Source organism: Strix uralensis, chromosome 7, assembly GCF_047716275.1.
Source record: "Strix uralensis isolate ZFMK-TIS-50842 chromosome 7, bStrUra1, whole genome shotgun sequence".
Lineage (NCBI taxonomy): Eukaryota > Metazoa > Chordata > Aves > Strigiformes > Strigidae > Strix > Strix uralensis.
The window spans coordinates 32,603,729-32,623,874 of NC_133978.1; the positions used below are offsets into that span (position 1 = coordinate 32,603,729).

A 20,146-nucleotide genomic window follows, 5' to 3' on the forward strand; every position below is an offset into this window, starting at 1 on the left:
ATGCCATTTCTTGCATCTGCATTATTCTGCTCCCCATTTTGTTGCTGCGCAGGCAGAGCCCTGGCTAGTGACTTGACAAAAACGCTGTCTCAAGCCCCGGAGCGGAGCGGCCCTCGCCCGGGCTGGCGGCTCCGCTGCCCGCGGGGACCCCGCGGCCGGGGCCGCCCGGGACGGGCCCCTCGGCCCCCCCCGCCGCGGGGACCAGCCCGCTTTCGCTTTGATTTCCCCCAGCGTGATGTTTACGCCACCGCAACTTTTCACTTCTGAAGTCTGGGAGTCCTTGATTCTCCGTCCTGCCATGCTAATTAACTTCTTAGCAGTCACATTCCTCTTCCTCTTTTTTTTTTTTTTTTTTTTTTACATCAAGGACCAAAAAATATTATGCCTTCCTATAAGATAATTTGGAAATATCTGATCTTCAGCGAGTGATCTCGCACATTTTCATCCTGCGTGTTATAACCATAATAAATGCAAGGAGCAAGTGCTGCTTAAAAAAAAGGCTTTTACTATATTATAGTGTTTATTATGATTGGAGTTTCTTACCTCCAACGAGTGGCAGGAAAAATGTTAATGGTTTAAAAGAAAAAAACCAAACCCACCACCCTGTAGTCACATGTACACAAATAATAAGGGCACACATCCTTCAGGAGAATCCGGACTGCATGGAGATATGTTTATTAATGCTCAGTATGTAAAAGTTAGTGCTTTCCAAAGAGCGGAGATAGGGGCACTCGTTTGGGTGCTTTTCCCCTCGTTCCCCCCCGCCCTCGAGCTCCGGGCTACAGTACAATTTTTTTTTAAATTTTAATTTTTTTAATTTTTTTTGCCCCCCTCCCCCCCCGCGCCGGCGGCCCCCCCGCGCCCCCGCAGGCTGCTCCCCTCCCCTCCCGCTCCCATGCCAAAAAGGATCATTGTTAGTTTCCTACTTCCCCCACCCTCCTCCTCCTCCTCCTCCTCCTCCTCCCCCTCCCGCGCCCCAGACCTGTTTATTTATGCAGACGTCACCGGGGAGCCCCCGCCCCCTCCTGCATCTCATTAAGTGCCTGGTGTGTTTCTCGCTCCCTGTCAATAATCCCGGATCCCAGACTTCTCCGTTCCTCCGGATTTCGATCCCCCTTTTTCTATCTGTCAATCAGCGCCGCCTTTGAACTGAAAAGCTCTCAGTCCAACTTCAACTCACTCAAACCCGAGCGGCACAGGCTCCCAATATCCGCGGCGGCTGCCCCCCCGTTACAGCTGACTTCTTGGGTTTGTTTGTTGCATTATTTTTTTTTTTCCCCTACGCCCCCCCCTCCCCCCGTCGCTATATTTTTTATTATTATTAATTTTTTCGTGAGTGCGTGCGCGGGTGTGAGTGCGTGTGCGCGCAGTGCACGCCGACCAGCTCCCTGGAAGAAAGAAAGAGAAAATCCCGAAGAAGGAAAGGAAGAAGCCTAAAGTCACTGGTGCAAAGGAGCAAAGAGGAGACATTTCCCTCCCCTCCTCCTCCCTCTTTTCCCCTCCCCAGGAGGAAAGAGAAGGGGAAAAAAAAGAAACTTTCACCTTGGACTCTTCTTTTTTTTGGTGCAAACTTTCCCCCCCCCTCCCCTCTTCTTTTTTCCTTTTTTCCCCCCCCATTCCCCTCTTTTTTTTTTCTTCTTTTTTTTCCCCCTTCCCCTTTTTGCAAAATTGCTGCTGGTGGGGTGAGCCAGGAGGAAAATGCCGCAGCTGAACGGCGGTGGAGGGGACGACCTGGGCGCCAACGATGAACTGATCTCTTTCAAAGACGAAGGGGAGCAGGAGGAGAAGATCTCCGAGAACTCCTCGGCGGAGAGGGATTTAGCTGATGTCAAGTCGTCTCTCGTCAATGAATCAGAAACGAATCAAAACAGCTCCTCAGACTCGGAGGTACGGGGGAAGCCCCCCGCGGGGCCGTTTCGGGGCGGCGGGCGGGCGGGGGCCGCGCTGCCTCGCCGGGGCCGCGGCCGGGGCCGGGGGCGCCGCGCCGGGTCCCGCTCCCGCCGGCGCCCAACTTTCCTCCGCGGCACCAACTTGTAACGATGCCTTCTTGTTTTGTTCTGTTTGTTTCTCCTTCCACCTCCTCCCCGCACCTTTCCCTTCTTCTTCGCCTTTTATTCCTCCCCTCCTCCCTTCTCTCCCCCCCCCCCCCAAAAAAAAAAAAACAACCCACCCCACCCCAACCACCCCACCACCCCTCTCCCCAACTGCCCCACGCCGACCCCCGGCTCGCTCCCAGGCGGAGCGGCGGCCCCCGCCTCGGTCCGAAACTTTCAGAGATAAATCCCGGGAAAGTTTAGAGGAAGGTGAGTACGGCGGGCCCGGCCGGCACCGCCGCCCGCCCGCCCCGCACCGCCGCCGCCCCTCCGCCGGACTCCCGGCTCCTCTTTTTGGGACACTTTCTAAAAAAAGTTTTCCTCCCCCCCCCCCTTCTCTTCCCCCTGTTGCCCCCTTCCTTCCCCGCTCCCGCTCATGTCTCCCCCGCCATGTTAGCTGCGAAGAGGCAAGATGGAGGGTTGTTTAAGGGCCCACCATACCCGGGTTATCCCTTTATAATGATCCCCGACCTCAGCAGCCCGTATCTGCCCAATGGATCGCTCTCTCCGACGGCGAGAACGGTAAGTGCCTTTTTTGCCCCCCCTCCTTTCCTCTCCCCCTCCCCCAGCTCCCGCCGCCGCCGCGCTCCCCGTTGCCCCGCTCCGGCCCGGCCCGCCGCCCCCTCCCCCGCGCCGCAAACTTTCCAAACTCCGTGGGCCGCGGCGGGAGGGGGTTTGTTTACACTTCGCCATATTTTTTTTTTTTTTCGCTCTTTCCTTTTTTTTTTTTTTTTTTTACTTTCAGTTTTGTGGGCAGTTTTCTGGAGCCCTCGTAACCTCCCCTGCGGGGGGGTGGGGAGAAAAAAAAAAAGCACAAAATTCAAACACCTAATCCGGCCTCCAATCAAAACTGGAAATAAATTTAAAAAAAAATAAATCAGGGAGTTGCTCCCCACCCCGTCCCCTTCACTCCCCTCTGTTGGGGGGTGGGGGTGTGTATTTTCTCCCGGCCGAGTCTGGGATCCGCTCCCTCCAAACTCCTCGTTTTCCATGGTGATCCGTCGCCTCTCGCCCTCCTCCGTGGCGGCTGGGCCGGCTCCGGCTCCCCCTCCCCTTTCCTCCCCCTTAACCCTCTCCTGCCCTCGCCCGCCCCCGCCCTGCGGGAGCGCCGATGTCATTGTGCCCCGCGCGGGGCAACCTCCCCTCCCGGCCGTGGGCGCCGCGAGTTGTGTCCGGTCTCAGCGCTGGCGGCCCCGCGGCCAGTCCGCGCCCAACTCCCGCCTGCCCGGGAGCGCGGCCGGGCCCGGCGGCACAGCGGGGGCAGGGACGCGGAACCCCTGCCCGGGGGCGGCGACACCCCCCTTCCCCCGGGGCTGCGCCGCGGGAAGCAGCCCCGGAGCGGCTCGGTCTTCGTGTGTGCCTTGCGGTGCCGGGGGGGGGAAGGACCTGAGGGGGAGAGCAAAGCAGAGGGCTGAGTCCGGCAGCAGAAATCGCCTCTCTCAGCTCGAACAACAACAAAAAATAATCAAACAAGTCGAGCAAAATTCCTTCTGGAAGTATGCTGGCAGAAAAACAATTTGCTGAAAGCGTCCGGTTTTCTGTTGTTGGTTTTTTTTTTTTTTTTTTTTTTTTTCCCCTTAACCCCGGGTTCAGCGGCAGGGGTGTGCTTGTCTGCACGCCTGTGCCTGGAGGTAGGGCAAGTTTTAGTCCAGATCCCGGGATCCCAGGAAACTTTGGGGTCTACCGGTCGGTTTGTAGTCCCAGCTGGTTTTCCACTCGTAGTGTCACCCACGGTGTGCTCTGCTCTGACATCAGATTTCTCAAGTGTCGCCTTTTTTTTTTAAGAGTTTTTAATCATTTTTAGCTAAAACGACAAAATCCACTGGGACTACAAAGTATTGTGTATTCCTACCGATAGGTTTAGCGTTGCTGTTTTGTTTCTTTTGGGTGTTTCTAAATCTGAAGCGTCCCCACCGTCACCATGTGTGTTTATACACTTTTTTTTTTTTCCTTGTGGTAACACGAGATAGCGATTTACAATAATAGATCTACTGTTTGGTAGATGTTGAAGCCGTACTAATGACTGAGGGCTTGGACAACTTCAGTGTATCAGATCTACAAGTGTTTTAAAGCATTAAAATATTAAACATCGGGTCAGTCTTGTTTTCACTTAGTAAAGCGTCAGTAGACACAGATTAGTAAATGCAGAGTGACAGGGGGAGACTAAGGAAGGTTTTCTGACGTTGCATATATTTAGGGCTGTGGTAGGGTTTTATTTTGGTAGCTTGTAAGGCTCTTCTTGCAAGGAGGTGATTTCTGGGACGGTAGCATAGGGGTAACTGCAGTTTGCAATTGTAATGATTGGGAGGAGAATTCAGGGCTGAATGCATTATATTTTTCCTTTTGAATATGGTCACCCACATGTATATGGATGATGGTGATAAGATTCCAAATTCTGTAAGCACCAGGATCCAGATGGCAAAACAATCTTTGTTACAAATCACTTTGTTACAAATTGTGAAGCTTTGTATTCCTTTTTATTCCTTTTTTTTCCCCCTCCTTTTTTACCTTAAATGCATTCCACTGTTCCAAGTATAGGCTAATAGGAAGCACATCTCCACTGCTTTTTTCTTTAAACGTTTTTCTTACAACGGCTACAGTTCTGTATTTTTTCCTCATTACCTTTATTATAGATCCTTTTTCCCTTAGCATGTGAAGAAGATAGGATCCTTCAGCAGTTAGCCTTCCTGGAAGTATTCTTCCTCCCCTTGCTCCCCCACAGTTAAAAAAGGCCTCCATAGGAATGTTGGGTTTGTGTGAAGTAAAGGTACTGTACAAAAGATTACAGGTTGTTTTATTGTTGGTATAGCAGGTGGCCTGCTTGTGTTATCAGATGGATTCTGAAAGGGTATTTCCACACTCAATAGGCAGTTTTCTTATTTCCACATGCAGGCTTCAGCAACCTTCTCCTATCTTCTTAACCTTATTCTTTCACATTCCGTACGGTTGTTTGTTTGCCTGCCACTTAATTATAGCCAGGAAAAATTAAAGTTGTTTATTTAGGCCTGAGAGCAGAATATTATAAAGATTCAGCGGGATAGCTGTTGTCTGTCACACACTGTTTTTAGGTGGATTCTAGTTCTCTGCTGTACCAGCTCTCAGTTCCAGACGAACTAGATCTTTCTCTCTCCTGTTTGTTTTTTTGTAAAATACAGGTTGAAAAGGTATAGATGATTCTGCATAATTATGAATTTTATTTTTATTTATGTAGTTTTTCCTGAAGCTATATTTGTTGAGTTTTAGAGCATGCAAGGTAAAGAGGTGATGCAGATACGTAGCAAAATTGCTTTTCCTTTCCTTTTGCTGCTGTTGTAGAATCTTAAAGGTCTGTGGGTGTGGTTTTTTTGTTTGTTTGTTTTCCCCTGGATTTTTTTTCTTTTTGTTTTATTTGGGGGTGTAGCGGGATTACTTTGTTTTGTAAATGTACCTGTAATTGTCTGTTCAAGAGCAAACTCGTGGGCAGCAATTTTTGCTTTACTGCTTCAGGAATGTGAAAAATTATGAAGTAGCATAAAATCTGCTTATGATGAATAATATATTATCTCAAGAACAATGCTTTAAATACTGCAAACTCTTTATGAAGCTTGATAGGAATAATTTTATTTTTAAAAGTCAAAGATTTTTTGCATGTTAATCTTGCTTTTGATAGAATATTGTGGATTGCTTTAAGAATAGATGTGTATTAAGCAGAGGTCTAGTCAAATAGTAATGAAGTAATGCATCTGAGAGTGCCAGTTCATACCTATGCTTGCAGAGGGACTGGGGTAGCTGCCTGTTAGGGATAATAAAGGAGAATGTTTTCCTTTCCGAGTTTGAAAATGAAGTGGTGTATTTTATTTTTACCCTAAATTTAGAGCTTGGTTAATGCTTTCGGTAAGCAAATAGATGCGTTGTGATTTGAGAAAACCCTGCTGGCAGATACTCTTATTTTTGCTAGTGCTGTTGCATCTTCCTTTCCCCTAAATTGTCGCTTGCTGAGTAAGACTGTAGGAGTAAGCTTGCATTTGGTCCTGAAGTTTGGGAGTTGGGAATAGCTGTGGTGGAGAGCAGCTCCCTTGCCTAGATTTTACGTTCAGGAAGAAACTTTTTTTCTTTAATTGACTTGAAAAATTGATGTTTTCCTTTATCTACTGAATCAAACAACATAATCCTTCCTAATACAAAAGCTATAGACCCTGGGGTGTGAAGGGTTAATGGTGGTCCTTTTTTTTTTCCCTCCCTCCAATTGTTTTGACAACACTTTTCAAAGTGTGACATTCCAAGCCCTTGCAATACAATGTAATATTACTGTAATTACACAGGTCATTACATTTTAAATAGAGAACAATAAAATGCTTATCGCACTGAAAAAGAACAGGTGTTCTTGCCCTTCTTTGGTATTTATGCTAATTGTTTTTCATCTCCTTCAGAAATATTTATGGCTGGTGTGTTAGGGTTTCAGTCTCGATGTGACAATATTAATTCTTTACTAATCTTTATGGTTGAGGTTTAATGTCTGCAGTATGGATTATAGTATTAACGTCCACCAACTAGTTTAATAATGTAGATACAACTTAATATGTCAGCACTTTGGTACTTTGTGATACATAGCTATTCAATGGCGAGTGAATTATTTACTTTTTTTTAAAAAAAAAAATTGAACAGACATGCTTTTAATAAAGTTTCTGGACTTGTGTAAAAACAAGCTATTAAATAAGAACTGATGGTCCTGTGGCGTAAATCAAATGGAACCTCCATAAAGAAACTTTCCTCATGCTTAATTAGGTAGATTGCTGAATCACTCTGCATAGCATTAGCATAGCTGGTATACAATGGCAAACAGACCTTGTTTGTTTGTTAACTTATTTTCGGTAAAGAAGCTGATTTATTTTTAATTCTTCTGTTTGTTTTTTTTTTTTTTTTTTTTTTCTGATAAGATTTCATTCTGGAGCAAATGCTGCATTGCTTAGTCAATCAGCTTCTCTTTAGGGGGCTATGAAAATTAGTTAGAGAAAAGTTTCATGTTTCTGGGACCTTGCAAAACAATATAATGCTGTACTGTTACTTGAGTATACAGGATAATTGCAGGACTGCACTTCATTAAAAATAATATTTGCTTTGGAAATCGAACAATTTTAATAGGTGCACCAGTGGCTGATCTGTACTGAAAAAAAAAAATACAGTAGATGCCTTTCCAGGTTTTTTGAATACATTCATACATGGACTGATGATGTTGAGTGGGGTGGGTTTTTTTTCCCCTCCTTCCTCTTCGTTTTTTGTTCAAGCAAATATCTGCTGATTTGTCAGCTGAAGGTGGAGGGGGGGGGAAGGAGTATGTTGCAGCTTTCATTGGAGCTTGTAAACCAGAATGTAGGTAGAAATGTTTTAAATTTGTCAAGACTTTCATGACTGGGCCCCAAAATCAGATAAAAAATGTGGTGTAGAGAAAAAGGACAGCTGCAGATTTTTTGTGTGGACGTGTGTTTCTGTACCATGACTAAAAACTCTGAGGACCTTTTCCCAGCTGTCTGGGAGTTATGTGGAAGTTGGATTATTGGCAGTTAAGCATGAGACAACCTGGATTTAGCAAATGCTCTCCTACACAGGAAGCAGATGACATTATCCTGGGGGAAGGGAGGAGATCCTTCTCCAGGCACAGCCCGGGGGGAGACTCCTGCTCCCCCCAGCCTCAGAGCAGCCAAAAATGAGAGCTGGCGATAGGCATAAAAGCGGTCGGATTGTCAGTTTGGTTTTTTTTTTTTTTCCGGTTTTTTTGGTGAAATAAGACACTTTGCTCCCACACTGGAGCTGTTGTGAGAAGTTTTGCTTTGAGGGGGTTTGTGAGGTTTGGGGGGAAGTTTAAAGCTCTGTTCCCTGGGCGTCTCCTCAGTACTGTGTCCTGGCAAATATGTAAGTAAGCCTTAAAACTTTGACTTCTAATTGGGCACATTTGTGAAGGAAATGGTTAATTTTACAACCAAAGGCAAACTTGCACCTCGACAGGTCTGCTGAAAGAAATGTGCCACAGTCGTTTGCTGGCAAGCACCGCAGGGTCATAAATCCACGGGGTTTATTTACAGCCTATAACACTTATGAATGTTAAGATATTTGACGCCACGCTGGCCTTATAATATCCAAGGTCCACAGACACTGGCAGTGGGTCAAATTTCTTTCACTAATTATAAGCAATGAGAGATGGAGTGTGGTGCTGGGGGTGTGGGGGGGAGATATGGAAATCCTCTCTCTCCCCACCCAAAAGCAAAGAATATTTCTGCTCCTCCTCCCAACTGCTGGTTTATGTTTGTGCTTTTTTTATGCAGGCTCCGAAGTTTATAATTAACACTTGCAGTGCTGTAAAGGCTGGGCTGTGGGTGACGCAGCCAGGCTGAAGGAGGGAAGAAGTTGAGAGCAGCTCGTGTCCTTTACAGAGGTCTCAGCAGTATTGTGCAGTATTTCCTAGATACCGCCACAAGCAAACATTTAAAGACAGATGACACCTGGAAACGTCCTTTAATTTTCTCATGTACCACTGAGCCAGGGGAGGAAAAAAAGAAAATTGCATCAGGTTTTAAGCAAAAGGTGGATGCTTGGAAATACGTCTATTAGACTGTTTTGTGCGTATAAAACAGGGCCTTTTAAAAAGCAGCAAAAGCCTGTGTTAAGGGAAAATGTGCTGAATGAGTTGAGGTGTTGAGGTTAGAGGCGGTTTTTAGGGGAGAAGCCCTGCATCCTGCTGGAAGGGACAGTCTGGGATGGATGTGTAGGTCAGCGTGGAGGGGCAAGGGGAGCAGGGGGGATGTGCTGATGATGGTGTTTTGGGAGGGGGTAACTGGGGGAAGGCATGGTGGGAGCGGAGGCCGCTGGAGAGTAATTGGAGGACAAAGGAGGGATGTTGGAGCGTGAGGAGAAATCATAGAAACTTGGGGGGGTGGAAAAAAATGCCAGTATTTAAACGGATGGTTGGAGGGGAAGCTTGGGATCTGGGGATTGACTCTTAAGTGTCAGCAAAGTCTGGGGCCCGAGGAGAAACACTGCTTCACTCAGCAAAGCTCGTTATTCTCAGCTCACTCTACATTAAACACACTTTCCTAGAGTGGACAGTCAGATTTGAAGTACTGCTGTCTTGTCTGTGCTGGGGGGGTGTGTGTGTTTTAACAAGATAATGTGATTGCTCAAATATGCCTAGGTATTACCTTTAGCTTTAATTTCTCCAGCAGTTGATTTTGGGTTCCCTGTAGGTTACTGTTATGCTTGGAGACTAATTTAAGAAAAAGGCAGGGTTATGTGTGTGGTGGAAAGCTGTGCTCCTTTGCCCATATGTTTTTCTTCTATGAGCCATGTAAAACCCGACTTAAAAAAAAAATGAGGGGGCTGTCAATTTGGCCCTTCCACAAATAGCTGTACAGTTTTGTTGAAGGTTTTATGCATTTCCCTAATCAATGGAACGCTGTGACTTATTAGCCCCCGGGGACAAATCCGAATCCCCCAGCACTTCGCTGCAAAGCTGGTGTGGTATTGTACCTTTTTAACAGGTTATCAACAAGGATGTTCCTCCAGTTCCCAAGACGCTTCCCACCCCCTCCAGCATCTCCCCCCTCTGATTCTTTCTGGCAAAATCTGTTCAGTCTCGCGCCTTTGTTTTAGGTCGGCTAAACCCTCGACCCTTATTCTTTGTGGGGTCATGCTCAGGCAACTGGGCAGCGCTGAATGAGTTAAGTCGCTGGCTGAAGTTTGGCTTCATGCAACTAAATTTGAGGCCTGGTAGGCATTAGCAGGGCACAGCACATTTACAGAGCTTAATTAGTACGCGCTGTAATTGTTCATGGTCTGCCAGAAGGAGTAATGTTCAGGAAAAGTGGAGTCGTTCTTCTGCAGTCTTCAGTTTTAAAACGATAAATCACTTGCATATTTGTGCAGTGATTCAAATGGAGCTGAGACCTCTCCATCTCAACATGTGGTAAATTGTAAAGTCAATGAATTGCAGATGTAGGGTACAGCAGATTCTCTAAGAAAATGCGGAATGAATGGGGAAGGGTGATGCTATAAATACGTACTGAGAAGATAACTGGGTTTCTGCTTGCTGTGCCAATTATGATGTACTAAAGATATTAACAATTTTAATGTATTTATTTTATATTTCTTTAAACTAAATATAGGAGTACCATGTTACTTGGTGAGGTTTTTATTAATGCTCCAGAACAATGGATTTCATATGGAAATGCGTGTGATAGCCATATTAATACAAATTAATTCATCATGGGTAATGTTGTAGCTGTTACTAGAGGAGTTTATAATGATGGGACACTTTAAAGTGTGGCTACAGCAACTTATAAGCAATATTGTGGTAGAGGATGCCTTTATATTCTAGTTGGGGGAAATACTGGGAATATTATGTATCTCACTATGGCATTTTGTATCTGCCTGTAATTCCTTCCAACTTCAGAGAGGCTTCTTGGTTGCATTAATCCGACAGCCTAGAGCCTATTTAAAAAAAGCAAAACACAAACAAAACTGCGCTATACAGATTGACATCGTAAATGCTACGTATTGTTTTTTTTTGAATGCGGAGAATGTGTGTCACTCTTACTGCTGTGAAATCTTGTCTTCCTTGGGCTTGGTCCAAGATCCATTGAAGTCAGTGGAAAAAAGGCTTCTATTAATAACGGATGGCTTTGGATTGGGCCCTGTGTGTCTTGAACCAATGGCCAACTTCTTCAAAAGTGGATAAAGGTATTGAAAAAGCCAAACTCAACTAAATGTCATATTGATATATTGCTTCTTCTGTGGCGTCCATTCGCTCTTGGGGAAAAAAAAAAAAAAGTTGTGTTTCCAACGCTACTTAAAGGAGCTCCTGCTTCTGCAGGATCTGGCTTTCCCACAGAAGCGCAGAGAATCCTGGCAGGATCAGGATTTGGTCCAAGGCTGTGTTGCATGTCAATACTGCTTTTCTAATATGAGTAGGTGGATTTGTATGGAAGTTGTAAAAGTTAATGATTATTCTCTGACTCATATGCTGCTGGTTTCAGCAAAGAAGAAATGATGACAGGAAAATCATAGAAATTATAGGAGACAAGCAGGCTTTGGTGAGCGGAGAATGGATTTGTGTTCTGTGAAATGCTTTTGCTGCTTGCTGAAGAAGGGAGGGCAGATTCTTTTTGGGGTCCAGTGTTTTGGGTGCAAAACTCCCTGCAGGTATTTGTCCAGGAAGTGAGGCTGAATTCAGGAGGGACTTTCTGCAGTGTTAAACGTCCCATAACCATTATGTTAGTCCTGCTGATACAGTTAGTCCTGCCTAACTGTTTTCTCCTCTTGCAGAACAGGTTTTAATGCTCTAGGCTCCACAGGAAGTACAATTGCACACCTGATGGCTACCAAGTATGTATATATAATTGTACTCGACCAGTATCTATCTCACAGTTTTGAAAGGCTCTCCAGACTATCTGTGGTGTGAAAGATGCTGTATGCAACAAAATCAGTCTTTGCTTTTTAATTCACTAGTGATGGTGGTGCAGCTGAGACACCAAAAAAATCCAAAGGAGGATGTGGGAAGCAATAGTTAGAAAATGCCAAGCTGAAAATACTGCAAAGGGACTTCCTGGGGAATATGAGAGATTCTTGGATGTTAATACAATAGAAACAAATTGTCCTATTTTAAGAAAGGGAAAAATAGAGCAAGAAAAGGTGGGGGCATACCTCTCTGAGCACATCCAAACTCCCACTGGAGTCAGCGACTACTTAAATAATGATCTGTAAAAGTTTGAGGCTACAGACTTTTCTATTCTAGAGACAAGCCACTACATTGATTTTGGTTTTTAACTGATGCAAATATTTAATAAAGGTTCTCTTGGAACTGCTTTAAACCCTAGCCTGAATAATTTTAACTTAGTTAAACCAGTGAACTGGTTTGGGAGCATACACAGTAAGAGGTTTGCATTGGTTTAATTAGATTTAAGAGATTTATAAAACCAGGGCCACTACTCTGACATAGGCAAGGTCTGGAAGATGGCATATAGATGCTGCATTGATCTATGCCCAGGCTGAACAGACTGCTATTGAAATTACGCTATTGTAAATGTTTGCCAGTATTAAAGAATCCAGGGGAAGGTATGACCTTCAGTGAACACATCAAAAGAATAAGATGGCAATCAGCATGTTTCTATCTTTGTTTTCTCTGCGACATTGGAAAGAAGGCTTTCTCCCTCTGAAAGGAGTTAACAGATTATAGTTGTACGTCTGGAAGTCAAGTTTTTGAGATTTGTATTGTTATTAACCAAATGTATCAGTTTACTTCGATCCCTGTTACATTGCCCAGTGGACTTTTTCTTAATTCTCAACTACACCATAAAATGTAGCTTAAAACATGTCTGTGTCAATTATTTAAAAAAAAAAAAAGTACAGGAGCTAGTCACAAACATAACTACTGTACTGGTCACAAAACCACTGCGTAAAGAATATCCACAGAGCTTATTTTATCTGGATAGCAGCTAAATATCTTTAGAATCCCCAGGGTTATTAAAGGCCAAATGCCTGGTATATGTAGTTAGTTTATTTTCCATTGAAATCTGTTGCTCAACTACAGTACTTGAAAGTACTTTGGTTTTAATTTCATAAATATGAAATTAAATTTCATAAATATGAAATTAAAAAGTGAAAGCTAGAACCTGGGTGTAGCTGGGTGGTTGTAAATGGGAGCTGGCCCGTTGCTGTGCTGCTGGTGTGCCTGAACCTGGGTATCGGACTGGTTACGTGGGCACATCTGTGTACATGCATGCGATGTATATTATTTGTGAGCCTATACTTGGTTATCAGGTGTCTATTCAATTTTAATTGACAATATGAGATTCCTGTGGTTACTCTGTGCACAGATTGCCTTGGGGCTCTACAGGGTTTGTGGGAAGAAAAGCCTTGACAAGTTTCCATTAAGCCCTGAATCAGGCAATTGGAAAAGAGGAGAATGAAAGGAGCTGAAAAGAGGGACAACTTGTTAGTGTTGCATTCTGTGCTTGCAACGAGAAACCTCTTTTAGACAAGAGTGGTTCTCAGGCCAAGAATTTCAAACTCGCAGAGAAACCTGTCCGGAACACAAAAGTTGTTTGAACGGGGTGCAGAATTGTCACAGTAATTAGAGCAATCTCCGTTTACTGAGTGGCAGCCTTTATAAAGGACAGGGGATAAAGGGTTCAAATTCATCTTTCTCTCTCTGATTCACTTCTGATGAACTGCCTCTGTGTATGTATGTGTATATGAAGGAGTGTGTGTGTGTGGCCACATTTTCAGCTACTCATCGTTTGATTGTCCTTGTTTTAAAAGGAGGACTTAAGTTTCTTCTTCCTGCCTTGAATGACATTTTCAGGCATTTTGTTTTTATTTATTTTTTATTGGTGCTCTAATTCGACATACAGAAATAAGAGGATGCTTTGGGGAATGTGCTTGTGCTCTGCTGGAGGGGGATCCCCAAATATTTCTCAGTTTCTCCTCTTATTTGATCCTGCATCTTTGACTCCTAGAAGCAGTCCCATTATTTTTAATAGGATTACTTGTGGAAGCAAGAAAAGTGAATGAATAAGGCTTGGACCCTTAAAGTTTATCCTCTTGCCACACAAGTCTGTCCAGAACTACTGAACCAGCTGGACTTTTGCCATTACTCTTATTAGGAGAAGGATCAGGCCCATGGATTACGTGAGACTGAGTCTTGTGAACCAGCCAAATAAAACTGTAAAATCAGAGTTGTTGCTGTGTGTGATGCAGGAGTGTCTGGAGGCTTGATCTGGGCTCCTTTTGGTCAGATGCTACACAGAGAAAAATGGGAGTGAATGAGCGAGTGAGCAGTGTGGGTGTTCTGGCCCAAGGAAGAAAATGTGACCTAAATTTCCTGTACACCTTTACTTTTAAAGAAAAGAAAATATTAAGGTCCTTTATTTTCTTCGGTAATCATCCTGGGTGCAAAGTCAGTCATTTTGATGTCCATTTACTTAGCTGTTCAGGCTTTGTGATTGCCTTTTATTTGTTCTCCCTGAAATAATGTAGGATCTCTTCTTTGTAAAGGCTTGGAGGTAGCAACCTTGGTTAATTTACTTAATCATTTAGTCAGTGTTGACGTTTCTCTGTTCAGCACCACATCTGAATGCAGAGAGAGAGAGAGGGAGGAGCCCTTTAGCCTGATGTCTTGCTCTGCCTTGTGTTTCTTTGTATCAATGGTGCCTTCAAAGCCTGTGGCATGGGCATGGCTGGTTAGGTGTTGTGTTGGGACCCTGGAAGTGTTGTATGGCTAATTCATCCTCCTTTCTGCCCTGGAGACCTGGGATCAGCCAGCATCTGCACTGGGTTCCTAAGATACGGACCAGAGGAAAAAGGAAGGTCTTGCTGCTGATTACAGAAACACTGTTAAAGCTTATAAATACTCATGACGGTGAAAATTGTAACTCAGAGGTCATGTGCAGTTTTTTTGTATGCAGATTTTTTTCTCCACCTCCACCCCCCTCAATTATTTTCCACTGGATGATGATGAAGAATTTGGCTAGATCTTTTTATATTTTAGCAAAAAGCAAATTTATTTTTCTCGCAGGGTCAGCTGCTAGCATGACAAAGCTGTGGAAAAATTGCTTGTCTTGGAGTTTGCATTGCAAAAATGCCTGTTGATGTTCAGCAAAGCACACTTCTGTATGAGTTTCCTTGGAGCACACGTTCCCCAAGTTCACTCACCTTGTCTGTGAGCATGATGTGTGAATATGGGAGGGTTTTCTGAACACATAGAAGTTGTCTTGCAGGCACAAGGAGGAGTTAGGAGATGACAATTTTTCCTGGCAGTAATGCTGAATTGCTTATGCAGTGTTGGAACACAGAGTTGGGTCTGTGTGTTGGACAGTGTCATGGTCAGGTTGAACAATGTCTTCATTTTTAAATGATGCTATTTCGTCTCAACCATTGATGGTTTAGAGACCAGTTGTGATGTCTGCCATCCTGAAGGAGTACCCAGTATGGTACTAATTGTACCAGGACTAATTGTTGATGAGAATGTACTTGTTGCAAATTATGGACTTCTGTTGAACGTGGCTTTCTCTGTCATATCCTTTGTGCATTATTTTCTCAGCTGGCAATTAATTTCTCAGTTTGGTAATTTGTCAGTAACTGACATCTCTTCAGTAATGAGTGTTCTGTAGTAATTCTCCATCACTAAGAAGTAATTGCTGGCTCTATAAAGTCACTGATCTCTTTCATTTGCCAGCCAGGTAACCTTTCCTGTTAGACTGTTATGACCAAGTTATCCATCGCAGCAAAGCCGAAATATGTCTACAGTTGATGTCCCAGCCATGGCTTGATAAACAGAGAAAGAGGGCTGGAGGAAGCTGGTTTTAGGTCATGGTCACAGGCAGGAGCTCATGACAGCAGCAGAAGGCTTTTATTTGATTTTACAGCTATGTAAAATCTAGCTCAGCCTAGAAAAGCAGCTGTTGAGTTTAGTTGAGGTGGCGACACAGAGCAGCTAACGTCCTCATTGCGTGGCATTTCCTCAAGCCTACTGTTCTGCCTGGCCCTGTCTTGCTTTTCTGCCTCCTGTTGGGGTTGTTTCTTAACGCGGTGGTAAGTGGTTTGGAGGTGCTTCCCTTCCCAGGAGCTGGTGGTGCAAATGCAGCCCAAAGCCTGTACATGCGCTGGGCTCGCCTCCATGTCAACCCTCTGAAGAACTGTCCTCAACCCAGCTGGGTCCATGGATTTGGGTTTGTAGGATTGTGGCCTAAATTTATGATCCCAAGGGGGAGCTTACAAAGTTTATTTTGGAAACAAAATACTCGGTGAAGCAGGAAGGAGGCTGAAGAGAATACTGGAAAGATGGTGCAAATGAGAAGCAGAAGTTTTTCATTTACACTCTGCTATTGCTCGGGTTTGTGGATCTAAGTAGAAACCAGGCAGTTTTTGGAAATCTCATGAGTTGTCTATCAGCATCTGCACATGCCTAAATACCTTTTAAATTTGTTTTTGTTTTTCCTGCTCCTTGAACATGTTAGCTAATGCCACAAGGAGTGAGCTGAATTCTCTCTCTTTATTTCCGCCCCCCTCCCGCTGTTGGAATTGTTTGTTAAATTCCAATTACGAGGCTTGTTCAACACCTGTACAAACCCACAGTCATTGTTAAGGGAATAATTTGAGGACAATGGGGTTAACGCAGGTGTACACAAGTGCAGAATTTGGATTGCAAAGTCTCTTTATTACTCTGTGTGCATAAGAAAGAGAAAGAAAGAATTCAGCTTAATTTTCAGATCCCAGCTATAATTTGTAGGACAAGCATTTGGAAGAAGGGTAAGTGGGGAGGGGAAGAAATGTCTGAACATGTTCAGACATGGCACTGAACACATATGAAATGGAAAGTTAAAAGGAAATAAACACTACACTCCTCTTTCCTCCCTACCTCACCCTCATACCACTTCCATGGAGTCACTTTTCAAGGTATAGCTGCACAATGCTGGTTGGTAATGATCTTGCACACTGATTGCCTTCCGAGTGATCACAGCTAAACCTGAATGTTTGCATGGAACTGAGGTACTGGGACACTGTGCTGGTTTGTGGTGCCAGCAGTTACCAGCCCCAGTTGCACCCTGATACAACCAGTAAGTTGCATTAGGTGTACATTCATGTGGGTACGCTCTGTTTTGTAGGAGCAAAATCAAGCGAGTTGGGCTGTTTGACTCTCAAGATTTCTTTTCTCTGAAGCTGAACATGTGTGTAGTCTCCAAAGGTGATCTACTGTTTCATGCCACCAGAGTAACCCTCATAAGATGGTAAGAACATCAATAAAAACCAGGACGATGAAGTCCTAGAGTCTGTAGGGCGTCTCCTGGTATTGTTATGTTGATACAGAGATTTACAGTTTTGTGTAACTTCACGAATATCTAGCAGTGGGTCGTCTTCCTTTGGGGTAGTTCCAGTAAAGGCTATAAGAGCTTCCTGCAGAAGGAAAGTCAAGATTCACATCCCTGTTGTCACAAGTGGTTGTAAATTGAGATTGGTTTCTCTTGCAGTTTCATCGTAATTTGGTTTCTTTCCTACTCATGGGAGTTTCTTCAGACAAGGATCAAACTTTCTCTGTTATCTTAAGTACTCTGTGCACTTGGGGTACAACAAATTAATAAGTAGGAATAATTATTAGTGACTAGATAAATGTCCAGATCAGTTTATCCTCTTGGTGATTTGCCTGTTAGAACTAATCTTGACTGCTACAAATAGGTTTGGTATTTGACATTTCAGTTTATGTAGGAGGGGAGAAAACGGCCGTTGACTACTGTGAAATGGTTCAGAAGTTACTTGCTGTTCTTTTTCAATGAGTAATAACTCAGCTGAGTAGCATGACCGAAGGCTCAGATATGGAACTGTTTGATCAAGAGAGAAATTGGTAGTTCCACATCTTGGCTGTGCGCGCACAATTATGTTGGTGCATATGTGGTCAGAGGAGGACTAGTTATCTTCCAAATGCTGTCAGGCAACCTTGCTTGTACTGGAGAAACAGAGTCTTTATTAATGGTTAATTTTAAGTTATGGAAAGAAATACTTCTCACTGACTTGAGGCTGTCTGGAAGATGGTTAAAAATAGTCTTTCAATGAGGTGTCATGGTCTGGTCCACTGGAGATGTGTATTTTTCTCTTTGGTGGGTAGTGTGACCTTCTGCAAAAGTTGTATTAAGATAATGAGTAGTGATTTGTCCTAAAACTTTAAGTAGATTAACCTCTGAATTACAAACTGTTGACGTGGTCTTACTTCTGTCAGGTGATGTAAGTTAGGGGTTACGAGTCGTTCTTTACATTTGCAGTTGTGCAAATTTTGTTGAAATTAATGAAAATTTTCTCCATCTACTTGGATAATAATTTTTAAAAGATAATTTAATGATTTTTTTTTTTTTTGACTGAGTGTATATACACTGAACTAATGGAAGATGAAACTGGTATTGGTGTGGTTTTCCTCACAGTGTTTACCGATATAGATTCCATTAGTTTCTGCTGTTTGCACCCATTTCTATTGTTTTGTTACTGTGTTAGTAGCATTATGTACCTGCCTTAGAAATTTGTATTGTTCATCCTGTTTAATGCTACATACAGTCACTAGAGTATGTTGTGTTTAGTTTGTTGGATAGCAGCTATATGGGGTAGATCATCTTGAAGTTCACTGGATCCCCTTTTTGTGCAGCTAAATAAATATATAGCTGCTAAGATAGTAAAACTAGTTTCTTTACTGGGAATACTTGAACAGAAGAGGTGGGCATTGCCTGGCATCTTGTTCTGTCTGATCTCGACAGAGACCCAGGTCCAATATTAGCTGATTCTAACTTGTATTCAGGGCCAAAATCAGGGGAGTGTGGCCCTGTGAAGAATGATCCTACAGTGCTGAAAAAAGCCAAGAAGTGGTGTTCTGTTAGATGATGAAGCCAGAGGAGCAGTTAACGTCTGGTGTTCTTTGAATGCTTTTACAACTTGAAGGAGCATTACCCACCCAAACTGAGTCCCAGATTTCAGATTTCATTTATACTGCTGTGCCTGAAAAACCTGACAAACAGAGCGGTTCATCCAAGAATTGCAGTAGAAATACTTGGTTTTAATCAAATGAGCCCATCAGTGTAATCATAGGTACCAAAATCTTGGAGCAGTTAAAAATGGGAGAGGAACTACATCTGAACTAAAATGAAAATGACTTTTGTGTAGTGTTTTTGGGTGGCTTAACAGCTACAAATTTATGAAGATATAATTAGCTACCTTTCAGGGTAAGGGTTCATTTTTAACATAAAGCTCTCCTTAAAAGCTTCAATAAATGTGTGCAGATTTTAATACAAGTGGCACTGCAAAACTGTGCTGTAAGTCTTGAAAATAATTAAATAGATCTGATTTCTGAACCAGGGGTTTGGTGCAGAAATCTGGAAGAGATTGATAGGGAAACTATTAATACCTGTTACATATACAGAGACAATAACACATTAATAGCTATGTAACATCAGCATCTATAATCTATGTAACACCAATATCTATGTAATGCATAATATCTATTAATATATTAATACCTATAATATATACTTATACATATATGTGGGTATCTACATCTATTAAATATGTACCAATGAGTATATATAAGATTTTTTTCTGCAACTTCGAGATCATGGCAACATTTGAGAACCAAGTGTCTGATTATTTTCTTTCATTTGGGAGGTTCTTTTTTAGGGGGATGCCTGTGTGTCTGTATGTGAGAACAGTACTGCTGTTAGGTGCTCTGCTCAGGGGTCACCCTTTGTATGAATGTGCCATGTGGTTTCCTCTAAGTCACCTGCTGTTAGACCACTTACAGACAGGACTTGCAGCATTGCTTGGTGATCTAAAGCCATGGACATGGCTCTATGACCAGGTGGCATTGTTCTGCTGGCTCACAGTTGTAAAGGCGGATGGTTGTGTGGGAGGACAGAGATATTTCTTATAAAGCAGAGATAGTCCCTTACATACGGATTTTTCTGAATTCATGGTAAGCTGGGCTGTGCTCCTCCACAGCCCTCCTTCAGCTGCAGTGTTACTGTCAAGATGTGATCCACTGACAGCTGGAGCTGTAAAAGTAGTGGTTGAGCTCCTTCTGAGACTTGCTGTGCACAGAGGCAGGTAAACTGTGGTTTGGGGCTGGCTGGTGGAGAAACACAACTTGGTGATGACATGGCCATGTACAACTGTCTGTGTGATACTTGCATGTGCTCTGTCCCCAAGTATTCTGTGTGCTCATGATTGGACCGTGGTTCATGGTGCAGTGGGGTCGTCCTTGCTCGGAAAATCCTGCCTGAGCCTCAGTAATATTCCTTGAACAAACGTGGGCCTTTAAACCAAAGTGCTTGTGCTGTGGCAGAGCCCTGCTCTGAGGGAAGGCTCATGCCCAGGAAGGCTCACCACAGCCTTGGGGAAGTGGGCTGTTCTGCAGGCCAAGTTTCAAGCTCAAGTCACAGTGCAGTCACAACCCTTTATGAAAGATCCTGATGAGAGTTTGGGCCCATGATATTTAAATATGCCTGTGGTAATATAATCAGCTGCCACCCACTACTCAGCTTCTAAACTGATCC

General features: G+C 43.6%; 1 protein-coding gene across 23 annotated transcripts in view; it reads left to right on the top strand.

The window, feature by feature from the left end:
- Positions 1 to 862: 862 nt before the first annotated feature.
- The window catches only part of TCF7L2 (transcription factor 7 like 2), a 181,113-nt gene continuing 161,829 nt past the window's right edge, over positions 863 to 20,146 (top strand). For 8 of the 23 annotated variants that reach the window (XM_074875299.1, XM_074875309.1, XM_074875308.1 and 5 more), the window contains exons 1-3: positions 864 to 1,887; positions 2,237 to 2,303; positions 2,491 to 2,615. In XM_074875299.1, the coding sequence (XP_074731400.1) occupies positions 1,699 to 1,887; positions 2,237 to 2,303; positions 2,491 to 2,615 (381 nt within the window). In that variant the 5' untranslated portion in view covers positions 864 to 1,698. Of the gene's footprint in view, positions 1,888 to 2,236; positions 2,304 to 2,490; positions 2,616 to 20,146 lie in introns of all 23 variants that reach the window. The other 15 variants (XM_074875300.1, XM_074875311.1, XM_074875310.1 and 12 more) reach the window with 7 other exon arrangements.